Source organism: Leucopleurus acutus, assembly GCF_964270905.1.
Source record: "Leucopleurus acutus genome assembly, chromosome: 16".
NCBI classification, from domain to species: Eukaryota; Metazoa; Chordata; class Mammalia; order Artiodactyla; family Delphinidae; genus Leucopleurus; species Leucopleurus acutus.
The window spans coordinates 49,241,844-49,269,725 of record NC_139158.1 but is presented as its reverse complement, the minus strand read 5'-3'; the positions used below and the strand labels follow the sequence as shown (position 1 = coordinate 49,269,725).

Below are 27,882 nucleotides of genomic sequence, written 5' to 3'. Positions count from 1 at the left end.
GACCTGATTACAATGCACAACAGAGATCTTGATTATTGAACCTCACCTGCAAAATCTGAACAAGAGCCCCAGCAAACCGGAGCCTGCTTGGTGGGGCTGGAGCAAGCCTGCAGATGGATGAAATGTCAGTAGCTGTAAGCCAGGAAGATTAGGAGGGCAGGGAGCCAGATGAATCTTTGGGTTTTTGTGTTTTGGAAAATTGTATCACAAATATTTCCTGCTTTGGGTACAATTGTTACTAATAGTGGAAGTTTACCTTTGCAGAGTGTTTCCAACTTCTATCAAAGTGCTTTCACAAACATGTAATCTTGCCTTCAGGAGAAACCTGAAAGGGATGAGCTAGGTAGAGTCACCCCATTTGGCAGATGAGTAGAATGAGGTTTACAGATTCTAAGTGACTAACCCTAGGTTCGCTAGTTATTGGCTCCTTTTTTCCCACTATACGGTGCTGCCAGCGCTTGACTGTATTTATTTCCAAATTTAACATGCATATAGTCTGTTTTCCAGCAACTGTTGCTATCTTTAGGGATTGCCACCATTTTGTCAGTTATGTTTTATACCTCCCAAATCAAAACATAACTTTTGCTCAGTACTGAAGAGAAAGATAAGCAAAACCAAAGCACTCTTCTGTCATAATTTATCAGGTTATATTACTCTCCTCTGTTAGGTTCTGGAGGTGTCCACCCTGTAGCTGTTTAGGTGTCTTGTAGTAAACCAAATACAAGTCCAGACAAGGAGTGCAAGGTTGGAGCAAGTTAAACAAGAGTTGCCAGCATTGTTAGTTGTTGACATCACATTTGTTGGTATTAACCATGAATGGCTGGCTTTCTAATTTTCATTTTACTGGAGAGCCTCTTCTGTTTTTGAGTGGCTTCCTCATGGCTGCTGCGCTCCTGTGTTCCTTCCTGTTACAGTTCCTCTCCATTTCTTCCCAGAAAGTGTCCTCACATTCTGCTAGCAGTTGCTTCCTGCAGGGTACAGAGTATATATATGTTCATGGTTTTCATATCTGTAAATTCGGACGTGTGTTTTTCTTTTGAAGTAGATTAGAAATATGAAGATAAAGCATTATATAAGATTGTGGGGTAATTACTGTGGGTGAAAACTAGAGCAAGTGGAACAGACACAATTAATTAAGCAAGCAGTCAGGAAATCTGCGCTCTAGTCTGGACATTGCCCCACAACCTAACTGTGGACTTTTCACAAATCCCGTAATCTTCTGGACCCCTAGTTACCTTATCTGTGGGACAGAGTTGCATTAAATGATTTCTATAGTCCCTTTTAGTTCCAAACCTTACTCAAGTCCCCAAACTGAATAAACAAGATTCTGTAATACCAAATAAAGACCGGATGTCTGGCAAACCTTCCAGTGGTGAAGAGGATGATTTGATCTAAGTGAGCTTAATTCTGTTCATAATTTTATTATTATGGGGAATTGAATGGGAAGAGATAAAGGTGATTGAACTTTCCGGCAGTTATAAAATTATCTGAAATCCACTGCTATTCGCTAACCTTTTAAGCTTGGTTCCCAATCTTGCTCACCATTGCATGCCTGACACCTAATACACTGCATGATCAGCATGTTTGTATTTTGAGAATACTTTCATAAAAGATTGATGGGCTTCTTGACTTCACCTATTTATTTACTTTAATAGGGCAAATTAACCATGTCTCATAACAGCTTTAAAATTCAGGACGTGTAGGAACAAGTGGTACGCTAGCCAGAAAGAAATTTTAGACGTGAAATTTGACAGTAGATACCAGACTAGTATTCTTTATTCTTCAACCCAGTGAGTGATGTTTATGGGTTACAGATTCAATAGATGGGATTTTAACTATTTATATTTAATTTCAAGGGGGGGAAAGAAGCCATAATTTGTGTTTAATGAGATAGACTATAAAAATGAAAGCAGAAAATAAAATGATACAATGAATATTTTGACTATTCAAATTAATCTGCGATTTCCATAACATTTTATTATGTTCTGCATCATGAATTACTCTGAAAGACAGATATGGCTTCTCTTTCCAGAAAAATAAATGCAGACTCCCAATTTTGCATGTGATTTGAGGGGTTTGTTTCATGGGCTCCATTAAGTTGATGCAGCCTTGCCTTCTTCCTTGTCTAGTGGCCCCTAGTCCAAATTCCTGATACGAAAGAACCCTGGGATGTTAAGCCTTAAAAGTCCTTGGAAATAATCTAGACCAGTGTTACTTAAACTGTGGTCATGAAATCAATGGACTGTATCAAAACCAACATTAAAAAGAAAAGAATAAAACAGAAAATACTGGAGTGTTTCATAACATGCTAAGCATAAGTTTTGTTTTCTGACCTTCTTTCCATCTGTATATAGATATATGTGTTTGTGGGTGTTAGTACCGGGTCTGAATACAAAATGGATTTCTTACTGTGGATTGAGGGTAAAGTTTGAGAAACACTCATCAATTCTGGATGAACCTCTTCATTGTGTAGGCGCTTTAAAGGCTAAATGATGTGTTCCGACACTCTCCCTCCCTCCCCCTCCCAACACACACACACAGCTCTTTAATTTTTAGTGGCTGAGCCAGGACTGAACTAGACTATTTGATCGCTAATTGTGCTGTACCACAGTGCTAATTTTTTGAAATAGAATTTGAAGTAGATTATTTTAAAATATTAGGTGGTTCATCTGTTTCACACTTGGCATTTTTTAATCCATTATTTTTCCCACTAATTGTCTCTGTCACTGCCCTTTGAAATAATTTGGGCTTGAGCTTCTTTTCCTAAAAATTGAAAAATATTTGGGGACCTCTCAGTTGGCTGTCTACACATCTGAATCATAGAATTTGACACTTAGGGACTGATCAGAATTTCAGAACAAGACATGAAGGTTCAAAATTAAATTATTTTTAATTATTTGTCCATTCACTTGAATGTGAAATGCGGCTCCAGATGTTGATACCGGAACATTGGGAAGACCTTGTAACATTCCCTTAGTCATGTGTATGAGGTTTTCTCAAACTTGAATGTAATATAGATTACTTGAAGAGTTTTGTTAAAATACAGATCCTGATGCAGAGTCTGGCTGAGGCCATGGGTTCTAACAGGCTCCCAGGAGGTGCTGCTGCTGCTCCTTCGACCACACGTGCAGTAGCAGGGACCTTATATTAACTGTCTTATTATCGTGGGAAGAAACGGTGGCTCTCAGTAAGCTTTTCATTGTCTTGATTTTATTCACATTTTCATGCCTTTCCAAATTGGCTACAAAAATTAAAATATCTCTCTTGTTTTTTAAAAAACTGGATTATTTTTTGTAGTTAAAAACATGTCTTTAGGGCTTCCCTGGTGGCGCAGTGGTTGGGAGTCCGCCTGCCGATGCGGGGGACACGGGTTCGTGCCCCGGTCCGGGAGGATCCCACGTGCCGCGGAGCGGCTGGGCCCGTGAGCCATGGCCGCTGAGCCTGCGCGTTCGGAGCCTGTGCTCCGCAACGGGAGAGGCCACAACAGTGAGAGGCCCGCGTACCGCAAAAAAAAAAAAAAAAAAAAAAGTCTTTAAAACAGCCGTGCTCATCGGTCCTCACATCCATGAATAAGGACAAGGCCCCTCTTTGCAGCACTGTTCTAGGTGATTCCAGTTTAATAAATATTTCCAAGCTTCTCCACAAAACTTAATTTTCTAAGTAACTGAAACGTAATTTTATAAAGAACATTTTCTAAAATATTATATAATTTTCTTTCTTAAACTATTACGTGCACTTTTTCCTTTATTCTAGCGGTATAAGAGCAGTGTTTTTTGGAGGCTTCTGGTAAAGGGTGTTGAACTATATGCAAAATGAATAAAAACCACAAAACTTCTAAGTTATTGTGTCTGTCTTTAATGCTTTTTGTCTGTTTTGGCTTTCCAGCTGCTGGTAAGTCTGTCTCAAAACCCTTCATTTCCCTTCCATTCTAATTGATTACTTCTGACCTGTAAGGAGCCAGCTACTTGGTTTGTTAGAAGTACACAGGGAATTAATCCCAGTCAAAAGGAGCTCCCTGTCCTGGGGACTTTCCTAGGATGGTGATGGTCAGGAAGTTCAGTAGCACTTGAGCAGGAGAGAAATCCTTTGGTTTTAATCATATTCTGAAAAGTTAGCTCTAATAGGAACTCACTTGTTTCTTCTTTGTGCCTTTCTCCATGTGTTTCTTTCTCTCTGTTTCTCACACACACACACACACACACACACACACCCACACATTGTGTGGTGAAGTGTGTCTGCAGGCAGTTGGAAGTGTGTGTGTGTGTGTGTGTGTGTGTTAGCCCTATGACTGGGAATACGGTACTTGTAGTAAATACGTGGCACTTCAGGGTTTGTACGAAATGGGGGTGAACAACCTGTGCTAAAGACCATGGTTCTCTTTGCACACAGTCTGTCCTGCAGTGGCTTTGTAAACAGGTTTAAGAATAATAATGATGACAATAAAGAGGATATTCCTTGGTTCAGTTTACTGATTCCAGGTCCCAGGGATTTAAGTCTGATTTTAGTTGTGTTATCTTTAGTAGATTGTCGGTTATAACAGTAACCAAAGCTCCCATTTGTTGGGCCCTCGCTCTCAGGAACTCATTATTCAGATGGATGTGGTGCAGCAAGCAGGGCTCTGGTCATGAAGGTGCATCAGGTGGGGGCAGCACGTGGCTGCCGCCCTTCAAGCCAGTAGGAGTGATAGTGCTTCATTCTCCTCATTAGGCCCCCCTAGAAATGTATGTGCATGTGTGGAACCTGCAGCAGGTGTTTTGATTTTTCCTTACTCAGCAAAGCTAGAAATGTTGGAGGATTCACATCTATAAAAACCATGTAGTAGTTAGTACTGTTCTGATTCAAAGCCGAGAGAACCTGTTTGCATCTTAACTGTGCAGCATGTATCATTTGGGGTAGCCTTATTATTGGTTTTGTGTTAGAATTTGTGAATTACATTCTTTAAAACTGTGATGAGGCTAAATGTAACCATAACATTTAGGTTGAATTTTTTTGAAGTCCTGAACAGGGCCCCATTTCACATATTTTTAGTGAATTACAGCCTTTAAACACTGATTACCAGATTTGTCTCATTTGAATCTTACTTTTACATCCAGAATGTGTCTTATGTTTCAGTGCAGCTAAACCTACTGGTATCATTTTAGTCTAATTAACAGTATTTTGTGATCTGGGACTCCTGTCAAAGATCATTATAGGAGCTAGAAAACACTGGGGGGTAAAATGAACACATGACCTCATCTCTTATTTGTACTAGACTATAACTTGCATTCAAAGAGACTAAAAAAGGAAAAAGAAAAATTTCATTCCTTCCCATTAAGCTGTAATAAATGTGTGTTAATATGGTTTTGCTATTAATAATCCCTTTTAGCTGGTAGAATGGAAGATTTTGTTTCAAGTACTAGAATGCTGCTGGGATAAAGATTTTACTAGAAACAGAGTAGATATCAGTCCCTGCTTGTTTAACTGGGGGAATAAAAATGCACATCTACTGAAGAAAAATCTGTGGACATAAACTCTTCTCTTCCTGTTTTCAAATATATCTCATAGGTTGTTTATCTTATTTAAATGTACAATAATATAGTAGCCAAGAGAATGCAACTGCTGTTCCTTTAATATCAGAACTATGCACACTACAATAGGTGTCACTGTTTTGCTTGGTCCAATCATGACTGGTGACTTCAGCTATTGGCTCCGAGCACTGGCTGTCTGACTCCATCTGCAGGGCTGTAATACCTACTCTCCTCCGATCCATTCACCACACAACTTCAGCCGGCCGAACAGACTCACGCGGCTCCAGCACATCTTGCTAACCTAATTCAGAAAACAAGTGCTACGGCTCTCTGCCTGTCACCTTCGCGCAGTGTAGCATTTTCAGGTGATCTAGGAAACTGGGTTATTTTTATGAGCAAATAAGAGAAACAGGAATCATGATGGGGATGTATTTAACAGACCCAGTACTGGATAAAACTTAAAGCCAGTTTCTAATTCAACATAGTAAAAAGGTCACCTTGCCCGGCTGAGAAAAGAAGCAAAATATCAGCTTGCTGGTCTCTGCTCTCATCTTAGCTCGTGCTAGCCTCTTTTCCTTGATGCTCACACCGATTTGGAATATCTGGCTATAAAGAGAGACCTACTGTACTCATGGTAGATGACAAGGAAAAGAACATGAAATGTCTCACCTTCTTCTTGATGCTTCCAGAGACGGTAAAGAACAGGTCCAAGAAAAGCTCGAAGAAAACAAATCCCAGCAGTAGCAGCAGCAGCAGTAGCAGCAGCAGCAGCAGCAAGTTGCCTCCAGTTTGTTATGAAATAATTACCTTGAAGACTAAAAAGAAGAAGAAGATGGCTGCTGATATATTCCCCCGAAAAAAACCAGCCAACTCCAGCAGCACCACTGTCCAGCAGTACCACCAGCAGAATCTCAGTAACAACAACCTTATTCCGGCCCCGAATTGGCAGGGTCTTTATCCCACCATTAGAGAGAGGTAAGTGCCGGGCCAGCATATTTACTTTAAAAGTTTTCCTGTGTTGAAGTTTCTGCTTTTGCACAACGTGTAATGTATTTTAACATAAATCTGTGTTTCCTCTTTTCCCAGAAGCTTTATTGGTAATGGAAAACTGCCTTGTATCTTTTCCAGAATAGTACAGCTGTTTTCCTCTTAGATAAAAATGTTTTTGTAAGCTGTAACATTTAGGTGACAGGGTTGTGTCTGTGGGTTATAGAAGATAGAAACCTTTTATTTGTCCTTAAGTCTAAAGAAAAGTTTGGATAACTTTTTTTTTTTTAAACTTCAGTTACTTCCATGTGTTTGCAGTGATTACAGACACAGTTGTATAGTTGGAACCTTTATTTGTAGCTTTACCCTGAAGTTATTAAACTGTTGTTTAGCTTGTGAATCTTTTGTGGGTTTTGTATGTTGGGGAGGGGGTGTTAAAACGCTGTGAATTAATGAATTGCCTCTGTTTACAGAAATGCAGTGATGTTCAATAATGATTTGATGGCAGATGTACATTTTGTGGTTGGGCCACCAGGTGGGACTCAGCGGTTGCCAGGACACAAAGTAAGCAACAGATGCATTACTCGTTTAGTACTGAGATTTACAAAGAGGGACCCTCTCCGTGAGCCTGGAACTTGGGGTGGGCAGCTTGCCAATGGCAGGCAGTGCGTGTTTCACCCGATCACAGAGAAAGCGCAGCGTCTCCAGAGGGCCTTGGCCACGCTTAATTTTTTTTCTTTGTTTCCTTTTACCCTGCTTTATGTCTCACACAAAAACATGCCCTCTTAACTCTACAGTCATGGGAAGTTGCTGTGATAGGTTAGGAAAGTCATATGTTTACCCTTCTCCGAGAAATCTGTTAGATAAGCTTTTATTTTATTTATTTTATAATGAGGGAACTTGAGCATCAGTCTGTTAAAGCCTTGATAATTAGCAGCATAGAGACTGGTTTGCGTGAACTTCTGTCTTTTGCTTTCATGGCCAGATCCACTGTACCTTGGCTTTGTCAGTAGAGCAGGTGTTAGGTGCTCTGTGTCCACTAAAGCTGATTGCTTAGAGTTGTTTTTCTGGATTGATTTGCTGAAAATGTTTTCAATTTAGTGCATGAAATAAGATTTCCCTTTCTCCACAGTATGTTTTAGCTGTTGGGAGCTCTGTTTTCCATGCAATGTTTTACGGAGAACTTGCCGAGGACAAAGATGAAATCCGTATACCAGATGTCGACCCTGCTGCTTTTCTCGCTATGCTGAAGTAAGCATCTTGCGTATGTTTGGAAAGAGTTTGTTTATGCTGTTTTTGTGCTCTTATGGCTTCACAGTTAAGTATAACTTCCAGGTAATAGAAAAGAGAGACTGATGAAAAAAGTGGGTGCTGCTTACCTTGTAAGTGTTTTTGATGAAAACTCCTGTGCATCTTTCATGGGGAGCATTTGGAATGAAGCAGGCGTTTACAATCACACCTTGACATGGAATTTGGGGGCAAGTGGCACGTATAGTGATTTCATTTTTAATGACATAATTAGAGAAAAAGAACTTTCTGGTGTGTTATCTAATAGAGCATGTGTTCTCTGAAAGTATTGTGTGTGAAGAAGTCTTTAAAAAGACATAAATTATATTTTTGCTTCACAATTCCAGAAATTATATACATTATTTAAATACTACCGGTTAGGAGGTTTTTAAGCTTTCTAGGAGTTATTGTCTCCTATCAGCAATTATAAAACTTATTATCTGTTGAAATTGTCTGATCTTGATGCACACATACATACACATGCTGTCACATGAAGTCAGATACTATTTCTCAAGGATAAGAGACATTTGCATTTTGTAGTAGAGAAATTTTTGAAAGATGAATAATTTTCTATAGATGTATATGGATATGTTCAGAAAAACTTTAATTGGTCATACAGAAATGTAAAGTTATAAGATATAAATTTATTTAAAAAAATAGTTTTCTCTCTCCTGGGTCTTTTTCAGAATCCAGTAAATGTTGACCAGATAAATAGAATCCACTTCTGTGACCTGTGTTGGTGCTGGACAGTGAGATAGTCTACTGTGTGGTTAGGGTCCAGTGATTATTCTAAGTAATGTTTAGGTGATTTTTCTTGATTCTTATTCTAGCACACCAAAGTGTACCAGAGTTCAAGGTTACCTGCTGCTGTGGGGATTTTGAGTCACTGGAATAAATTACAATGTTTGTTGAAAAAAATTATTCATTGGCTCAACAAGTTGGACAGTAATCCCACAAACATTTAAAATGCTGATATATATTGTCTTCTGCCTACTGAAAAATAAGTATTATAGTTAGTTCCAGAACTTTAAAGTGTTTAATTCTTTATGTGTAGTATGGTTTTGAAATCCATTTGTTGCTCTCTAGAACTTTCATAGTGGGAGATAGGGAAATTAAAGGCAAGTGAGCACATGAAGTACCAAAACATAAACTAATCCGCTACTTTTAACGAACAGACACTTTGTGACCTTGGTAATGTTTTAGAGATATACATACAGAACTCAGTTTTACCTGTAGCGATTTTTGTGTGTTGTTTTTTTCCCCAGTGAAGTTAGCTTTGTATATTTGACATTATTTCTGTTGCAGAGGAGAATGCTGACACTAGTTCGGCATTTTGTCCTCACTGTAGTCAAGTAGACTGTTGTGTTGCCGCAGATAAATGTACATAATTAGGAAACCCGAGTACGAGTCACAAAATTCCGTTTCACCTAAGCCATTTGATTCATCATTTGACAGGCATCTTTTCTTATAAATGTGTTGCCTAGAATATATCTTGATACAGCTTTTTAAAATTATATGAGCAGTCCATGTAAAGTGGTAAGAATCAGAAATGTAGCAGGTGCCATTTACTGTCATGCTGGGCTTGATCAGCACAGTGTAGTTGCCTGGGATAGCGGAGGCCAGGTTTTTCTCACCCCTGCATTGTGGGTGAGTAGCCAGTACTACTGGAAAGGGGGCTGTCAAGAAAAAGGGAAGACTGCTCATTTGCCAGTTCTAGGTTAAGAGCTACAAAGTGCTGACCGTGCTGCAGAATCCTCCCCATGGTCCTGGTGCTGCAGGTATTTAGTCGAGCAGTCTTGCCATCTTGCCAGTGGCTGGCTTAGTCTATCAGAAAAGAGTAAGGGCTTCCTGGGAGAAAAAATTCAGGTTCCATTCATGATTGTGGTCATTTTTCTCATTGCCATCCTTATATTTTTGTACTTTGTTACAGAAGCTATTGCTTATTTCCTGTTATATGTGTTTCAGTGAGAAAAATGTCACAGCAAGTAGCTAGAAACATTTTTTAATTATGTTATTAGTATGTATTTTTTACTCATGTGCAGTTATTACTGTCTCTTAGTCAGCCACAGCATCTAAAAGAAGCAGATGATTTCTATCTTTACATAGCATCTTGGGAGACTGACACTGTCCCCCAAAACAATAAGAAGTGTCTTATCTCCTGAAATGGGGACACTTCACAGAAGCACACAAATAGTGCATACTTAGACTTTCTTAACTTTGTTTTTTAATTAAGTGTATCTGGAAATAATGTATTCTTTAATTCTGAAGGTGGAAGGAATGTGTGGGGGAGAAGAAAGAATTTAGAGTTTAAAAAAAAAAGCCAGATACAAAGCCTGCGTTGGATTCTATGTAAAGTTAACCGGAAGATAGCATTGGAGCCCATATTTAAAAATCTATTGAACTTGGAACTACTTGAAAAATATCTTAAGATCAGGTTTTGTTTTGTGTTTAAGGAAAATCCAAGTCATTCTTATATGAAAGCGTCAAGATGCAATCATTGCTAACATTACAGTATTGATATTAAAGATACTTGTTTCCATCTGAATTTGCAGAAAAATTTTTAAGTAAGTCTACATACATATATTTCTCCTAAAACATATAGGGGTTATTTTTAACTAAATATAGTATAGTATATATAATAGAATTTTGCTATATTTTTTCCTCATATTCACTATTTTTGATTTCAGCCCTTTCTTGAATGTTCTAGTATCTTCTATATTTTGTAGCTTTAAAATAGAGGCTAGAATGGTTACATGAAGTTAATGTCTTTAATTATACAAACTTTCTACTAAGTTGAAATATTAATAACTTATGAATGTATTTCAGATGTTGTTTTAATGTCTAATCATGTTTGTAATAACTGTTACATAAGATTTTCTTGGAACTAACTTGAAAGTAGTTACATCTTTTCTCACTGGACACGCTCATTTTTGTGAAAATTCCGTTTACATGCAGCGCTGTTTCTTGCAGATACATCTATTGTGATGAAATTGACTTGGCTGCTGACACAGTCTTGGCCACTCTTTATGCTGCCAAAAAGTACATCGTCCCTCACCTCGCCCGGGCCTGCGTCAATTTCCTGGAGACCAGCCTGAGCGCCAAGAACGCCTGTGTCCTCCTGTCCCAGAGCTGCCTGTTTGAGGAACCGGACCTGACCCAGCGGTGCTGGGAGGTGATCGACGCCCAGGCCGAGCTCGCTCTCAAGTCTGAGGGGTTCTGTGATATTGACTTCCAGACACTAGAAAGTATCCTCCGCAGGGAAACTCTGAATGCCAAAGAAATTGTGGTTTTTGAGGCAGCTCTCAACTGGGCTGAAGTGGAATGCCAGCGACAAGATCTGGCTTTGAGCATTGAAAACAAGCGCAAGGTCCTCGGGAAGGCGCTTTACTTGATCCGCATCCCGACCATGGCCCTGGACGATTTTGCAAACGGTGCTGCACAGTCTGGAGTCTTAACTCTGAACGAGACGAACGACATCTTCCTTTGGTACACCGCGGCCAAGAAGCCCGAGCTGCAGTTCGTGAGCAAAGCCCGCAAGGGCCTCGTCCCGCAGCGCTGCCACCGTTTCCAGTCGTGCGCCTACCGGAGCAACCAGTGGCGCTACCGGGGCCGCTGCGACAGCATCCAGTTCGCCGTCGACAAGAGGGTGTTCATCGCGGGCTTCGGGCTGTACGGCTCCAGCTGCGGCTCAGCCGAGTACAGTGCCAAGATCGAACTCAAGCGGCAGGGTGTCGTCCTGGGGCAGAACTTGAGCAAGTACTTCTCAGACGGCTCCAGCAACACCTTCCCCGTGTGGTTCGAGTACCCGGTGCAGATTGAGCCAGACACCTTCTACACGGCCAGCGTGATCCTGGACGGCAATGAGCTCAGCTACTTTGGACAGGAAGGCATGACAGAAGTTCAGTGTGGCAAAGTCACTGTCCAGTTCCAGTGCTCGTCGGACAGCACCAACGGCACTGGGGTGCAGGGGGGTCAGATCCCCGAACTTATATTCTACGCTTGAGCACGCTTCCCGGAGCAGTGCAGGCTCTGAGGTGCACACCACACTCCTGCTTGCTTGATGCTTAGCTCAGCTGCAGATATGCAATCAGCGCAGGTAGTTTGTAATGAACGGAGCTATAGGCAGGTTCTGATTTCTTTCAACCTTTTAATTATGTACAGGCAAAAATGCAGCATTCAGCTTTTAACTCTATGCCTAAAAGAGCCAAGTTCTCATCAAGGCTTGTGGTTCTTAGAGTTGGATCTATACATCTGGGGAGATTTTGAGTTCTTTTCTAACTGCCCCACTGATCTCCCAGTTTTGTCCCTCTTAGGACAATTTTCAGATCACCTCAAATTCCCTTTTGGGCTTTATTTTAAATAGGAATAAATAGTCTAAAATAACAATAACAAGAATTATTTTTAAACAGAACCCTTCACTTCCCAAAAAACAGATAAACCTCAGTGTACAATTTTGAAAGACGTTTTGCTTGGTAATTAATAATTAAGAAAGTAGACAGTAGTCACTTTACCTTCTTATTTTATTTCCTTTTAAATATTTTACTTTTGGGCATTGCTTTTTCTTAAATCCTAAATTCATAAGATTGTTAAGTTTTAAACTGCAAAGTGTCAATGTAAAGTAAGAAATTGGAAGTTTTAGGTCATGACTTTTGCTACAGACAGATTTATATTCTTTTAGTTTAGAAGACAGAATATTGCAGTACAGAGACTTCTTTTAGAAGTAACTAAATTATAAAATTTTATTGTCATTAGGAAAAAGTTGCAGGCCTATTAATTTAAACTAAAACGGTTTTAAAAGGAAGCCTAAAAAAGTCCCATACGACAGATAGTTTAATTGATGGCAAATTATAATACAGAGCTTGAAAAAGTCAGACCCTTTTCCCTGCTTAGCTTCTGATCCCTGCCATTTGCTGGTTTTCAAAATTTGTACTGTATAGAATTCCTATTCCCTTTTTCCCATGAAAAGAGGACCAAACAATTCTTTAGATGAATGGAATAACAATTAGTTTTGTAGCACTACATGTTAATGTAATGAGATATTTTATTCATTGATTTTTTTTTCTTAATCTGTAATGTATTTCACCGGATCTACTTTGACCACATTGTATCTTCTTAGTTAATTATAATTCTGTCCTGTTCCTGGACTGCTAGAATCTGGCCTCTGGCCATCTTAAAGTGCCAATATATGCCTGCAGGGTTTTTAGAAAATGGTCTAGAGCGATACACTTGGTGATACCTAATATTCACTGCCTCAGCATCACATCCAGCTCTCTTATTTGTCCATGGATAATGTAAACAAAGGAGGGAAAAGCTCATCAAAACATTCTCCTTCAGCGAAGGCTTGTGCTGGCTTAGTGCCTGTGACCCTGGTGGTATCCACTGTGTTCACTCCCAGTTGAAGTATCCATGTGTTTCTGGGCAGCTTTTCTGCCCAGCGTGATCCTGAGATGGCTTCCCCGCCACCCAGAGTGTGGTCACTGGCCGCCTCCTTCTTCTGCTCTGTGAGCCCGAAGCTGGCTCTGGAGCAGGGGTTAGTCCTGGGGTGGGTGTGTGCGTGGGTGCCCGTGCGCGTTCAGGTGCGTGCCAGCTCAGGAACTGTCTCCTCCCTGCCTGGTCAGTGAGGGCTGGGACAGAAATGGTCCCCCTGCTGGCCCCAGCCGGGCCCCAGTGAGTGACTGCCTGTGCTTCTGGGCCACTTCTCCCCCTGTAGACATGGGCTTGTCGCTTCGGCTGGCTTCCCTGATGGAGGAGAACACTGGATTATGGGAAATGTTTTAATCACCTTTACCATTACCTATGTCTGTTAGCGTAGATGATCAAAAGCTATTACGGTGATTATAGATGAGTATTCCCAGGACAACTTTCCAAAATTATCTAACAATTATTTCTTATTAGCAAGATGACAGTAGTTTTGGCAAACTGAAATAAAGGTACGTTTTCAATTTAAAAAATACTTCTACAAAAGGGTTTTATTTATAAATTACGGTTAAACATTTCGGTAACTCATAGTTACCTTGCAAATTGGTAGACTATATACCTAATTGGAAGGCACTAATTTTTAAGCCAGAGGAGAAGAAACTTTATTTAGCACTAATTTCATCATATCAGATTGTTGGCGATGGGTGTGATAACCTTAGAGTGAAGATTGTTCATTCAGTAACACCCATGGTCAGTGCTCCTGTTAGTAGCTGCCCTCCAGAGGCTGGGGAACCGCTGGGTGAGAGCCACGTGAGATCCTGTACACTAGGTGTGGAAGAACTTAATTTTATATTAATTGCTATCACCTGAAAAAGAAAAAAAAACAAAACCCATCCATCATCTGATTGGCTGGTGCCAAGATCTGTGGGTTAAATTTGAAAGTTGTATTTAAAACAAGAAAATTTTATCTTTTAAATCCTATTCTCCCTTCTGCATTTTCAGTGACATGGAATTAAGGCTAATGTGCTTGCTTTATTTTCTTTGGTAATCTCAAATTTTGTTGCTTTTAAAACTAGAAACCATTGTTCTGACAAGGCGGGCAACTGTAGTGTATAAATGCAACTTTATTGAACAATGCCCTATAGATGCTTTTCCCAATGTACCTGGCAGTCTTTGTCATTGTTTATATCCTGGGGATAAGGGGAGCTAGGCTAGCAGTTCTAATGTAACATTCTTTAAGCATATCTTAATATAGTATTTAAGTAAATGGTCTAATTTCTACATAACTGTTGCACTGAACTGTCTTTTTTTTAAGGTGTTTAAATAAGCTCGCTAATTCAAGACACTAGCCACTTGTGCATCAGAGTGCTTGAATTCAGTAGCTTACAGCATTATTTATGAAGGAAAAATATATAAATATGAAGTACCTCATGTTGAATGTTATTGTACTGTATTTTTAATGTAACAGTGCAGATCTTGTTAGACACATGAATGTATATAATCATGTTAAGTGAAAATAAAATAAAAGTGGTTCATAGATTTGTTTTCCTTAGCATTTTTGTAGGTCCCTTGAAATAGTAAAAAAAAAAAAAAAAAACAAACTCATTCTGGCACTTTTGGTTCCACTTATATTTTACAGAGATGGTTTTTTCAGGAGCATTTGTTTGCTAAGTTATTCACATATCCTTGATCCCTAAAGAAGTAAAAATCTGAGGCAAAAGCATAAAAGAACAATGAATATGTTAATCAGTTGCGTTGTGGAAAGCCTGACTGTTAAGTTGATGAGAGAGAGTGAATGAAGTTGATGAGAGGGAGTGAATGGATACATTTATATTCCAGGAATGGAGTTTGTGGTTGGCTGGCATTCTGGGTAGAGTTGCTCAAATGTCTAGTAGATCTCCCTGTACTCTGGGCTATTGATACCAGATCACATCTAGCTTTAGATGTGACCAGTGCTGCTGCTTATTCCTGCTTTGTTATAATTGCTTACGTCTAGGAATAAAAAAGATAAATGTCATATGACAATCGTGAATATAATTTTTAAGTTCTCAACTGTTTTCCATTATATTTCCCTATATCAAGTATACACACACACACACACACACACACTCATGTATAATTACACACACACGTACATATGTTTTTTGCTTTACTACAGCTTTCTGTTACTTTTATACTAGAGTTTATTGTGAAACCCTGTGTATTTGCTTAACTACTTCATCTACTCATAGTTCAGTTTCTATAGCATACCTACTCAAAGGATTTTTGGAATTATTCCAAAGAGTAAGAGAACTGGAAATACCCATTCTCATCAGCGTAATTACAGATACAACCTGGATTGCAAAGATCCTTAATCCAGGAAAGTCTTAGCCATTATCTCTTCTGGTGCTCTTTAAACTTAATCCACATGTGTTTGTTTTCAGTATCCCAAGACAATTGGAAATGATCCTCCTCTTCTGTCGGCACTCAGGATCAAAATGTCATTGAAATTACACTTTCTTCCCAGTTGACTCTTTGGCTTGCCTACAAAAGCCATGGACTTAAACTTGGGAAAAAACAGGAAGGAGAAAAGCATTCCTGAGGAACTAAATAGCATGAAACTTAGAGGCCGAAACAAGCAGGTGGCCCTGAAAACCGGGGGTACCTTAAGTGTTTGTTAGAGAGGGCTGCGCGTGCCTTTGAGATGCTGCAGTAGATGACTACGCTTTTGATTTCTATCAATAATTAATAGATTTCAGCATTTTTTTCTGAGCCATTTACATTTATTGACCAACTACTTCCTTTGCTCAAAACTTCACGTTATCCTCCACTTTTTAGAATAGATCATCTAACAAAACTAAAACCGGGGGAACATTTCAACAACAGAACCTCTTCGTTTATTTCCATAAACAACCTAAGCACTGGTGATAAAAGTTTCTCAACCAAGATATGGTCAGTTAGGTGAGACGAAAATACTTTTGAGGAAGAGAGGAAGACAGTGGTTCACCTTGTCACACACCAAGCAGTGTAAGACACTAGCATCTGTAGATCAGTCACTGAGGAATCGTTGGGTACCTTTTCCCAACTTGGGCATCTCCCCTCTGTTTCTTCTTCTGAGCCTTTTTTGAGTGAGGGCGGTGGGGAAGGTACAATTCCTATTTATGCAGATCTTAAATGTCCTCATAATGGTAGTTTTCTATTTGCCTGTTTACTTAAATGTCCATTGGACAGCAGTTTTGCCAGCAGATGCTACTATTTTATACTTGAGCTTCTAACAAGTTCCTCACTTCAAGATACATAGTTAAACAAAACACCCACCCTTTACTTTGTCAAATATGTACTTTGTCTGTGTACGGGACATAATTAAAGTTGCCTATTAGACTACTACCACTGAAATGTTAGTTTGCTCCTACTGATTCCTCTTTAAGCTGTTCTTGGTAGTAACGAAGCTAAGTGCTGTGAAGAGAGGCTGTGCTTTAGAATTTAAGGATGAGTTTTTCACTTAATGCAACAGCAGTACAGAAAATTATTTCAAAATTAAGGTGTATTTTTTGTTTTTATGACTTAGGTGAACAGTTTAATAGACTATCTCTTTTACAGGAATGAAATAGACTATCTCTTTTAGAGAAATGAAATTGTACCTGGAAAACTTTAAAAATAAGTCATCCTAGTGGCCTTGTTAATTTAATTTTTTAAAAATTTATTGAAGTATAGTTGATTTACAATGTTGTGTTAGTTTCTGCTGTACAGCGGTGTGACTCAGTTATACATATATATATTCTCTTTCATATTCTTCTCCATTATGGTTTATTATAAAATATTGAATATAGTTCCCTGTGCTCTGCAGTAGGACCTTGTTGTTTATCCATATAGTAGTTTGCATCTGCTAATCTCAAACTCCCAATCCGTCACTCCCCCACTCCCTACGCCTTGGCAACCACAAGTCTGTCTCTATGTCTGTGAGTCTGTTTCTGTTTCTTGGATAAGTTCATTTATGTCATATTTTAGATTCCACATATAAGTGATACCATATGGTGTTCTGTTTCAGACTTACATGATTTAGTATGGTAATCTCTAGGTCCATCCATGTTGCTGCAAAAGGCATTATTTCATCCTTTCTTATGGCTGAGTACTATTCTACTGTATATATACCACATCTTTATCCACTCATCTGTTGATGGACATTTAGGTTGCTTCCATGTCTTTGCTATTGTAAATAGTGCTGCTATGAACATAGGGGTGCATGTATCTTTTCCAATTAAAGTTTTGTCCGGATATATTCCCAGGAGTGGGATTGCTGGATCATATGGCAACTCTATTTTTAGTATTTTGAGGAATCTCCATACTGTTTTCCATAGTGGCTGCATCAATTTACATTCCCACCAGAAGTGTAGGAGGGTCCCCTTTTCTCTACACTCTCTCCAGCATTTGTTACTTTTAGACTTTTTGATGATGGCGTTTCTGACTGGTGTGAGGTGTTACCTCATTGTAGGCCTTGTTAATTTTAATAAGAAGTGCTGCAATAAACCTTCATGACCAGCATACAGCATAAAGACTGTTTTGTGAGAAACTGGAAAAGTCTGTGAAATATGATTTATAGCAGTCTTTACTGTGGCTGTACAATTTGCATTTTCATTCCTAAACTATTATGTTCAAAAAATAATCAAAGGGGAGATAATGACTATTTAAGGAAGCTTCAAACAATCTTTCAGCGCTTGAAATGGAGGTTACTACCTTCTGCTCTATAGTAGAATACATAAAAATGTACTCTTTGAGAGACATTCTGTGCATCTTATGGAATTTTCACTTTTGTGCATGCCTTAGCCAGCCCTAAACTTAAAAGTTATTTCAGCATCTCTTCAAATAGTGCTGAAACAAACCCTCAGAACTCCTGAGCCTTATCCAATTCAAAGTTCAAGAAAAATTTCAACTCTAAGAATATTTGGAGGCATAAGTGGACTAAAGAGTTTTTAGTATTTAGTGTTTCTTGGATAATGTAGCTCCCCAGGAAAGACATACCAGGTTTAATGAATCATTCAGAGGATTAACTCAATGTTCATTCATTCATTGATCATTCGTGGAGTCTTGGCTCCATCCCAGGCAGTAAGAGGTGCTATGAGACAAGGTGAGTGCTTTCAGAAGCTTCTGGTCCAGTGCAGTGTTGCTGTGCTGTTGGCACAGAGGATTGTGCATTGCTGGCCTCTGCCCTCTGATTTGGTTGGTCTTGGATGGGGCCTGAGAAATTGCCTCTCAAGGAATGTCCACATGATGCTGACCGACGCTGTTGTCTGCGGATCATACTTTGAGTAGCACCCATCTAAGTGAGTGGTATGTCAGGGAGGGGCCAGTACAGAAATAAACCAGTAGGGTTAAGGGGCAGTAGAGAAATGCCTTGGCTACTGTGGAACCGATGGAAAGGGTCATCTAGATCACCCTTGGGTGGAAGAAAAAGGGATGCTTGAGCTGGGTTTTGAAGGATGCATTAGAATTATCTAGTGCAGAATTATCTAGTGGAGACTGATGACGCAAATTAGAGGGAAGGGATAGGGATGAAGGGAATTCCAGGAGAGAAACAGCAGGGGGATGGGATTGGGAACAGCTGGATGTGGCTCAGGTCAAGGGTACCTGTGGGAGAACGAGGCCGTCTGCTGTGTGCCAGCCTTGGGGCAGGATGATAAACCAGGCAGGAACGTGGAGCACTTCACATATTGGGCTGAATTTGCTTTTATCCACAGAAAAAAGCAGTGACATTGAAGAGGTTTGAAATGAGACAGCAGTTTCGTGATTTAAAAACGTCTTTCTGAACTTAGGGAAGGGTAGACTGGATTAGACTGGAGGCAGGAGGAGAGGGTAGGGCTGTGAGTAATGCAAGCAAAGATCAAAGGGGGGCAGGAAATGGAGAGAAGGATGAAGATTCTAGAAACATTGAGGAGAGACAACCAGGGTGCAGTGGCTGTGACATCCAGTCAAAAGGGGGCTTGTGAAGTTGGAATGAAGCCTCTTGCTTTATATTTAGCCTTATGGAAAGGGAAAGAAAACAGTTTTTACTCTACCATCCTCTGTAGATGGTTTATAGGTACCCACCCTTGATTCTAAGATTCTTTTAGGAAGAAGGAAAAACAGAGTCAACTTAGGGTGCTGGCTTATAACTTAGATGCAGGAAGACTGCCTGGATTTGAAGCTATAGCTGCATGTGAATTCAGGCAAGTTACTTAACCTCTCTGAGCCTCAGTTTCCTCAAGAAAGATGGCAGTAATAACAGTGCTTCCTAATAGGGTTATTATGATGATTAACTAAGATTTCTAAAGCACTTGTGACAGTACCTGGCAAACAGGAAGTATCATAAAAGTGTTGTTAAGTGAAACAAAATATAAAAGGCCACAAATTAAACCCATGCATTTCCCTCATATGTGCCTTTATGAGAACCAGTTTTAGTTTATACACACTTTTTAAAAGTTGTCAACGCAGACAATTAAAAAGGGTCATTTTGTTGCTGTTCTTTTAAATCAACTATGGCCAATAGGTAGGGAGTATATAAAGTTACAAAGAGCTATATTGTTGAAGAATTCTCATATTTTAGCCGTATTTCTAGTAAGCATTTAAATTCTGTCGTGTTAATGAGAGACCACTGAGGTAGGTGGATTCTAGCATGTCAGACGCCTTCACAGCTAGGAAGTTATCTAGGATTCAGAAAATTACTCTGTAAAAGAGTACATACACAGCGGGTTTTCAAAAGACCTTTTGAAGACATCTTCCAGGAGGAGTCTATTTTGCAGGTGAAAGAATGTCCCCTTTGCGAGTTCTGCTAGAGTCAAAATAAGCTCTTTTTTCTTGGCTTACAGACTCAGACAGTTTTGGATATAACCCCTTCTCCAAGTTATTTGGGGATTAAAATCAGTTTTAACTTTGACATTATTTGCTGTGTGTTGAAAGCAGGTTTGACCTTCATTATGAGTGATGTGAATATTACAGGGAATATTTGAAGGGCTAATTGTTTTTATTCAGGTAAACACAGGTGTGTCAGAAGCCCCGGCAGCTCCGAGTCCGTGTCCCCCAACTGTGGGTGGCTCTCCACCTGCCCTCCCCACGATGTCCTCCATCTGTAGGCTTACCTAGTCCTGAGCCAGTGCTGGGCCCTGGTTTCCTGGAAGTTAGTTCCTGGTCCCTTGTTCTGGGTTCTCTGTTTTGCAAAATAAGCCCTCAGGAGCCTTACCCCCCAGAGATTCTCATTCAGGGGCCAGTTGTGTTTATGTGAAGCTGAGAGCAGGTATGAGGGACTCTGATGTCCATGAAAGGTTGAGAACCCCTGGTGTAGAAAATGTGCTGGAAAAAATAACACCCACATGGACATTTAGCTTCAGCACCCTGTTCCCTGCTGGGGGCTCTGGCACCACGCACACACCCTGAAATCAGTCTGAAGCTTATGTTCCGAACCCACGGACCCTGAAGCTCACCCCAAACGACCCCAGTCTGCGTTAGTGGATGAAATAAACTAGGGGTTTCGGAAGGCCCAGCCTCTGACTCCCTGACTGCTTGACCCTGAACTCTGTTTGTTGAGCTCACTCTTGTCAATCTCTCTGTACCCCCCAGCCCTCCACCTGCACCCCCGAGTTCATAGCCCCAGCCCTTTCATCAGTGTCTGGTCCCAATTCTGGCCCACTGGACCATGCCACCTGCTTAAGTTCTGATCACCATTAACTGGTCTCAGTGCCTGCCCATGCTGGGGACTCCAGTTGTGAGCCCTGTCTCTCTAACATTCCACTTGCTTCAAGTACGTGCTGGCCACTTGGCCTGCAGGATCTCCTCTCCCAGCCTCCAAACCCAGGCTGATATTCCCGCCCCCACTGGTCCTGGTGGAGCCCCTGCCCAGCCTGTTCTGTAGCCCCCACTCCCTGTTCTCTTCTTCTTACCTCCAACCTGACCCCCAGAATGACATACTTAAAATACATTTGTTAAAGTACACATACATATAATGCAAATAATGCAAATACAAATAATGTGTAGCAGACACACACAAGCTCAGTGTAGCACTGCAGTGCATTTATGCTCCCATGTTCAGAACAGCTGCGGGCTGTCTTGGCAGCTCTGCTGACTTGGCCTCACATGTGAGGGTTAGCTGGGGTGGCTTTTCTCCTATTGCCTCTCATCCTCCAGAAAGCTAGCCCAGGCGTGGTCCCGTGGCGACGGCCGAGGCACATGAAAGTCACCTGCATCTGGAGGAAACGTGCAAGGCCTCTTGAGGCTTGGGCTCCGAACTTGCATGTCATCACTTATGCTGTGTTCTGTCGGCCAGAACAAGTCAGAAGGCCTCCCAGATGCAAGGGGTGGGGAATTAGACTCTACCTCTTTATTGAAAAGGGCAGCAAAGTCATGTGGTGAAGGCTGTGGATAAGGACGGGGTGTGGCTGGTTGAGTCATTTATGCCATCAGGCGGCCACAGCATTTCACCTGAATGTTGGAGGGGCCCACGTGAACACACTGTGCTCCTTCGAACTTGGACCCCAGACTCAGTTCCTGCTGAAGTTGCCCACGGAGAATCCACTTGAGCAAAACGCATTAGTGAACATGACTGTTTTATAGGGGAGAGGAGAAGGAATCCCTTTCTCGTACTCACAGCATGAACTGCCCAAACATTCACTTAGCAGGTCTCCTCCCCAGGTAACTAGTTGGTTCTGCTAACAAGAGGTGTTTCTTGTCCCGAATCCTCCAGGCACAGCTGTAGCTTCTCCTCAGACCACATCTTGCCCCCCTATCATCTCCCCCTCCTCAAACTGGAGCCTTTACCTGGAGTTAGTACACACCTCAGTGCAAGATTGTCTTGTCACTTACAGCATCACTTCCACTCTTGTTTACATCCCCCTTAGCACTGCTGTACAGTTGTACTCAGAAGCCAGGCCCTAGTAAAACAAGTAAAGGTTGTGGAGGTGGATGGTAAGGGGCCTTTCCCCCTGTGTGTCTTCATCATCATTAGCAGCAAACACCCCAGGAGACCTAAGATGGCCCAAGGGCTTCTTCTTCCAGGTACAGGAGGATGGGGAGTGTTGGCGCTCAGAGGGTCAGGAAGGGGAGGGGGAGTTGGACTTTGATATAACAGCTCAGCCAACACTTGGGGGATAGACATAGACGGTTGGCTGGAGCAGGGAGAAAGGATGGGTTCTCTCAGGTGAGCAGGAAATCTCACACAGCTTCTCTACTGGGAGCTTCTCATTTTCTCATCTCCTCGGGAATCCCTGACCTGGAACCCACTCAGGAGATGCTCAGCAGGTGGAAAAGTTTAGGGAGAGCTCACCCGCTGGTGGCCTGGGCACATCACCTGAACTCCTACGGTTTGGCAAGCACTTGCTTAATCGGCTCTGTCTTTTGTGACCGTATCACCGAACAAGTGTCGCACCTAGCCTTTGTCACCTCACATGTGCATTTGTCAGTCAGCTCTTTACTCTCAGGTCTTTGGGGAAATGTGGCAATGCCCTTGATTCTGCTTCCGTCCCTTTCTTCTCTGAGGAACCCCTCCCTTGTCAGAGCCCCTGCTTTCTCTCTGTTCCTCTCCCGCAGTACAGAAAGTTTTAACTGGTGGAGTATCCCAGATCCTGCATTCCCCACGGAGGAACTGTACTTGGTTACTATTAGTAACCAGCCAGAGCCTCGATTGCTGAAAGAGTTGCTAAATTTGGGGAAGAATTGCATTCCTTCCTCGAATTTCAAATTTATCTGCCACATGGGTTTATCAGAAATCAAGAGAGAAGCAGCTCATGCCTTAGAAAAATCAGGCTTCCCTTAGAAAAATCCCATGACTGTAGGTACAGTTGGGTTGGAGATAACATCCAGTGTGAATGGGAGCCTTGGGACGCGGTGGCTTCCCAGAGACTGGCTGTCATCCACCCAATCAGAAACCCGGGCTGAATTTGAGCATCTCCCAGGCCAAACCTCTTCCCAGCTAGACAATGTTTAAGGTTCTCCTCCCCCTTCCCTACCCCCTTCCACTCCACTCAGGAGAAAGGCGCATCCCTCTTCAGACAGCTCCCGAGAAAGCTTAATCAAGCAGAGCGAAGACTGCAGCCATTTCCAGTAAGATTCCCGTGTCCTGACCGACCAAATGTGCAAGAAAACTCCTGTTTGGGGTGGATTTTGGATGTTTGTGGTGGGTTTTACTGCCGTTCTTTAGTGTTTCATTTATTCAGACTGAGTTCAGAAGTCAGGAAAGAAATGAACTAAGCTCTTCCCTGTAACTGCAGAGAAACTTGCACCTTTCCAGGTAAACAGTTATTAGATTGAGAAAACCAAACCTTCCACATACACAGATCACCTTGACCTCCAACTCATGACAGCTTCAGAAATGAGCACGGATGTGACTAGAAGCAGGATGGTGCCGGCAAAATAAGTCGGGGAAGGAAAAGGGCCGTGGGGCGAGGAGAGAGTGACTGGCCATTTCCTCTGAGAGGCGAAGTCTTTGGAAGGAGGGTAAAGGAAAGCAGTGGACTTCCTTGGGTGGAGGGAGTGACACTGACTAGTGGACAAGCTGGGGGGTTGGGGACATGGCTGTCTTAGACCTCCCTGGCCCACCTCCTACTCTCTGTAAGGAGCCTTTGTCGGCTTGCCAAGCCTTTAGCTCGAGTCCCATGAATGGCCTTCTCAGGGCTGTTTCTCAAGGGCTCTTCAGTTTCTGGACCTCCACACAGGGCCCAGAGTACAGGCCAGACCGAGCAGCCATTCAAGGGTTGAGGCGGGAAACCAGGCCATCCTTGACTCCTTTTTGTGAAGTATTGCCCTCAGGCCTTGGAGCAGCTGAAAAGATGTGTGGACTCTGTCCTTCACCAGAAAGAATCAAGTCCGGCTCGTGGCAGCCTCAGGGGATGGTGTCGAGTTTTCCTTCACACATCCCTCCCTTTGCTGTCCTTCCTTCCTCAGTGGTGTTGTCATCCCACGGCCGCTCACTGGCTTCCAGCTCTCACCCTTGAACCTGGGCAATCCAGCCCGTTCCTGCCCCACCCCCATCAGCAAAGGTGTGGAGGTGAGGGAGTTTTCTCTTGCAGAACAGCGTTGGCCTCTCACAACACAAGAGCACTTCACGGTGGGTGGGAGAACAGGGAGGGGCAGAGCCGTGGAAGAGGCCACAGACTCCCTGTCATAGTGATGAGGGCAGGTGGGAACAGAGGCCACTGTAGTCAGACCCCTGATCCCCGACCGGCCCGTGGACAAGGAAAGGCAGGACACATGACTTCTTACAGCCTAAATAAATAAAAGGAGCTAGTTCTCGGCTTTGCCACGTGCCTGCCATTTACATAGTAGCTATGCAGTCTTCCCAAACTCCGGATAAGATGCCCTGGTTAGAAAAACGAATTACCAAGTGCAACCAGAAAGCAGTCTTTCATAGGTCATTATCAGGGCCTAGTCAGTACCACGCCTGATTGGTAGCAGCTCTCAGAATCATTTAGTTTCTCTTGTGGGGGAAGCTTTTTCTACTGCTTTCTGCTGCTCTGTCATTTTGAGCTAACCCCCAAAGGGAGTGTTAAATTGATGTCATCTTTCCAATTTCTTCCCAGAGGCATTTTCCTTTCTGGTTAACAATGGAGACATTGGCACAATAATGGGGGTGGGGAGAAGAGTGTCCAAACAAGAGTTCTGTGAAAACCCCTAACTGGGATGAAGTCATTTACTTACGTGCTGGCCTCAGTCCTCAACCTTCTGATGGCACAAAGAAGATGAATCACACAGGTGACATGATAAATAAAGAAAAATAAAGTCAAAGCAATCCCAAACCAAGAAGAAACCCATTGCCTTCTGTCAACAAGAAAATTCAGTTTGAAAATTGTGGAACTGTAGAATTACCGCCAAACAAAAACTTGAAGAGAATTTTGATCATCTTTGAACTGGGACACATGCATTTCATTGTACAATCTGTATTTGTGTATGTTTGAAAATGTCCATAATAAAAATTACTTTAAATTGCGGTAGGAATTGGATCAAAGAGCTCGTACATGACATGGTAATACCTAGGCACAGACCATTTTACCCCTAAATTTAATTAGCAAGTCTGGCAAGACCCACTCCAATAACTTACAGCTGAAAGCGTGTTTGAAAGTCAACCTGGCTTTTTTAGTCACACGTGGACAAAGGGTTCTCTGTGATCAGCCCACCTCTGGCATCATGTAACTCAGACAAAGTTTTTCCTAAATGCGGGGACTTCTGAATTTTAAAACAAATTACGCATCCACTTAAATGCAGGGATTGACATTTACGCTTAGTTGCTTAAGTGAAGACTCCTACTTCATAAAATACTTAATTAAATGGGAAAAGCATTCTACATTCTTGATCTTTGTTAATCATATCTGGGAGAAGCCTGGACGTTTAGATCACGATTTCATTAGGGCATTCTTACAGTTCCCCTGGTGGCAGCATAATCTAATTTTAACAAAATTTAATTACAAGTGCAGTGAGGGTTTATGTGGACTGGAGTTGAGTCTGAGATATTCTGGCTGCTGGAAGTAGCCCCACCAGCCCCTCCACCTCAGACCCTCCATTTAGCCATGCCCAACCCAAAGAGTTATACGGCCCAGGGCAATTGTACAAATGGCTACCCGCATATTATGTGTCTAAATATTAACAGTTATAAATCTAGTAACGGCTAAGTAAAATATGTTCTAGCATTCTACCTTGACACATACGACTTTGTAGCAATCTGTAAGGCCAGGTTCAAATTTCGAATCCTTAACCCCTCAGAGTTCTGCACCAGGGAATGTGCTGGTGGAGGAGAGGCGGTCCCCGGCTCCTGGGCTCCTGCCCACAGCCCACACCTTTTCTCCTAGAACCCTGTCTTTATCTTGTAGCACAAGGAGTCTCCTTGTTCATGTGTCATCTCCTTAGCCCACACACTCAACTCTGTCCATCCCAGTCCAACACCAAAAAGCTACCCTTTGGCCAACCCTGGGGCCTAGAGGTGCACAACTCCTGGCCTGGGCTGTCCTCATGAGGAAGTGAACTTGAGGCCATGAAGACAGAGAATTCCAGAAAACCAGATACTACATGATACAGAGATTGAAGCAAGCGTTCTAGGTAGGCATGTCCCCTTGATTGATTTGCAAGGGTTAAGGGGCATGGGGAAGAGCTTTGCCTTGCTTTGTCCTGCTGGCAAGTGTAGGAATGGGGAGGTGGATGGCACAGACGCAGCCTTGAGACCAGGAGCTGAGCCCACATTGACTCTGCATCACCATCTCATATCTAGTTCTGAATTGTGGGAGTAGAGGTTCAGGTGGAGGCAACTGTAAAAGCATCAGACAGGGAGGGATACACATGAAAGGAAGGTGTGTGTCTTGGGGGAGGAGCTCTCATTTAAAATAAGTCTATAAACTAAAACTTCCATACACTTGAAATAATCTAATGCTAGGAAAGGCAATAAAATAAAAAATCAGAATGTAAATTCACTCTATGAAGATCTGTGTATCAGTTAGCTATTGCTGTGTAATAAATCATCCCCAAATTCAGTTGCTTTGAACAATTTTATAAGATATTCCGACAAAGACTTTCGATATTATTAAGATCTATCTATCAAATAGATATACCTATTTGCACTAGAAAGGGAATAAGAATTTATGAATTACAATCAAGGTTCAGACATGTAGAGACACAGCAGATAGATTTGAAGGATGAAACAGTTGAAGCCAGATTGCAGGAAGTGGCACTGGGGTCAAGAGAGGAAAAGAAAATTTCCATTATTAAGGAAAGTTATTGGTCATTCTCAGTGTTTGGGCTGGGAGAGGGGAGCAGAAATGTTAGGTTTAGTGTGAAAACTACAACTGGTGGGGTTCCTCTGCATCATAGTAAGGAGGGAGGTGTAGACTAAAATGGGGAAATACATTTCACTAAGGGACCATGTACTTCTGCACACAAGCACATACAGACGCGCACACGCACGCACGCATGCACTCACATGAAACGAAAGAGGGTTCCTTCCATTCAGCCAGAGAGGTGAGACCCAGAGCTCAGGGAGTGGCTGGTGGCTCTGAGAACATGACCCACTGAAAGCCTCTTCAATATCAGGGCACCTGGGGATGGAGATTCAGGTAGCAGGGGCAGCAGCAGCAGCAGTAGCATCAGAGAGAACAGGTGCCCAAGACACATCCATGCAGAAACAGCCACATGGACCAGTGGGGTATGAGAGGCAACTGCAATTGCAGAAGCAGAGGTTAGAAAGAATTAAACATGAAACAAACAAGACTACCCACTGCCAATGCCGGTGACCACTAGAGAAATACAAGAAAAGGTATGGACTGAGATCTTGCCATTTGGCTGTGGTAGCCAATGAGTCTACAGACTTTAGGACAAACTGTTGAAGCCTCATTCCCTGGGGCCTGCAGCTGGTAAGGTGAGAGAACATTCAAGTAATACAAGAGACTGATCTGGAAGGACGCACACAGTTCTTGGAGCACTGACTTGTAGATCTAAATCTGCAAAATCACATGTGTCAATCAGCCTTCCAGATGTCCTTGTATTCAAATCGCTGTGAGATTCCACACACATTGAATGGGCTGATCTGTGAAACCAATAGAATATTGCACAAATAATGGCGTGTGATTTTAACAGCTAGGTCATACAAGACACCATAACTTCTGAGCTGCTTTTTTGGATCATTCACTCTTGGGAGGCCAGTGGCCATGTTGTGAGGACACTCAAGCTGTTCTATGGAGAGATGCAAGTGGTGCAGAAATGA

General features: G+C 41.9%; 1 protein-coding gene across 3 annotated transcripts in view; it reads left to right on the top strand.

Moving 5' to 3' along the window:
• Positions 1-14,730, top strand: part of BTBD3 (BTB domain containing 3) — a 39,123-nt gene extending 24,393 nt beyond the window's left edge. For 2 of the 3 annotated variants that reach the window (XM_082856535.1, XM_082856534.1), the window contains 4 exons: positions 6,197-6,482; positions 6,968-7,058; positions 7,627-7,745; positions 10,752-14,730. In XM_082856535.1, the coding sequence (XP_082712661.1) occupies positions 6,340-6,482; positions 6,968-7,058; positions 7,627-7,745; positions 10,752-11,784 (1,386 nt within the window). In that variant the 5' untranslated portion in view covers positions 6,197-6,339 and the 3' untranslated portion in view covers positions 11,785-14,730. Of the gene's footprint in view, positions 1-6,001; positions 6,483-6,967; positions 7,059-7,626; positions 7,746-10,751 lie in introns of those variants that run through there. The other variant, XM_082856533.1, reaches the window with a different exon arrangement.
• Positions 14,731-27,882: the final 13,152 nt, after the last annotated feature.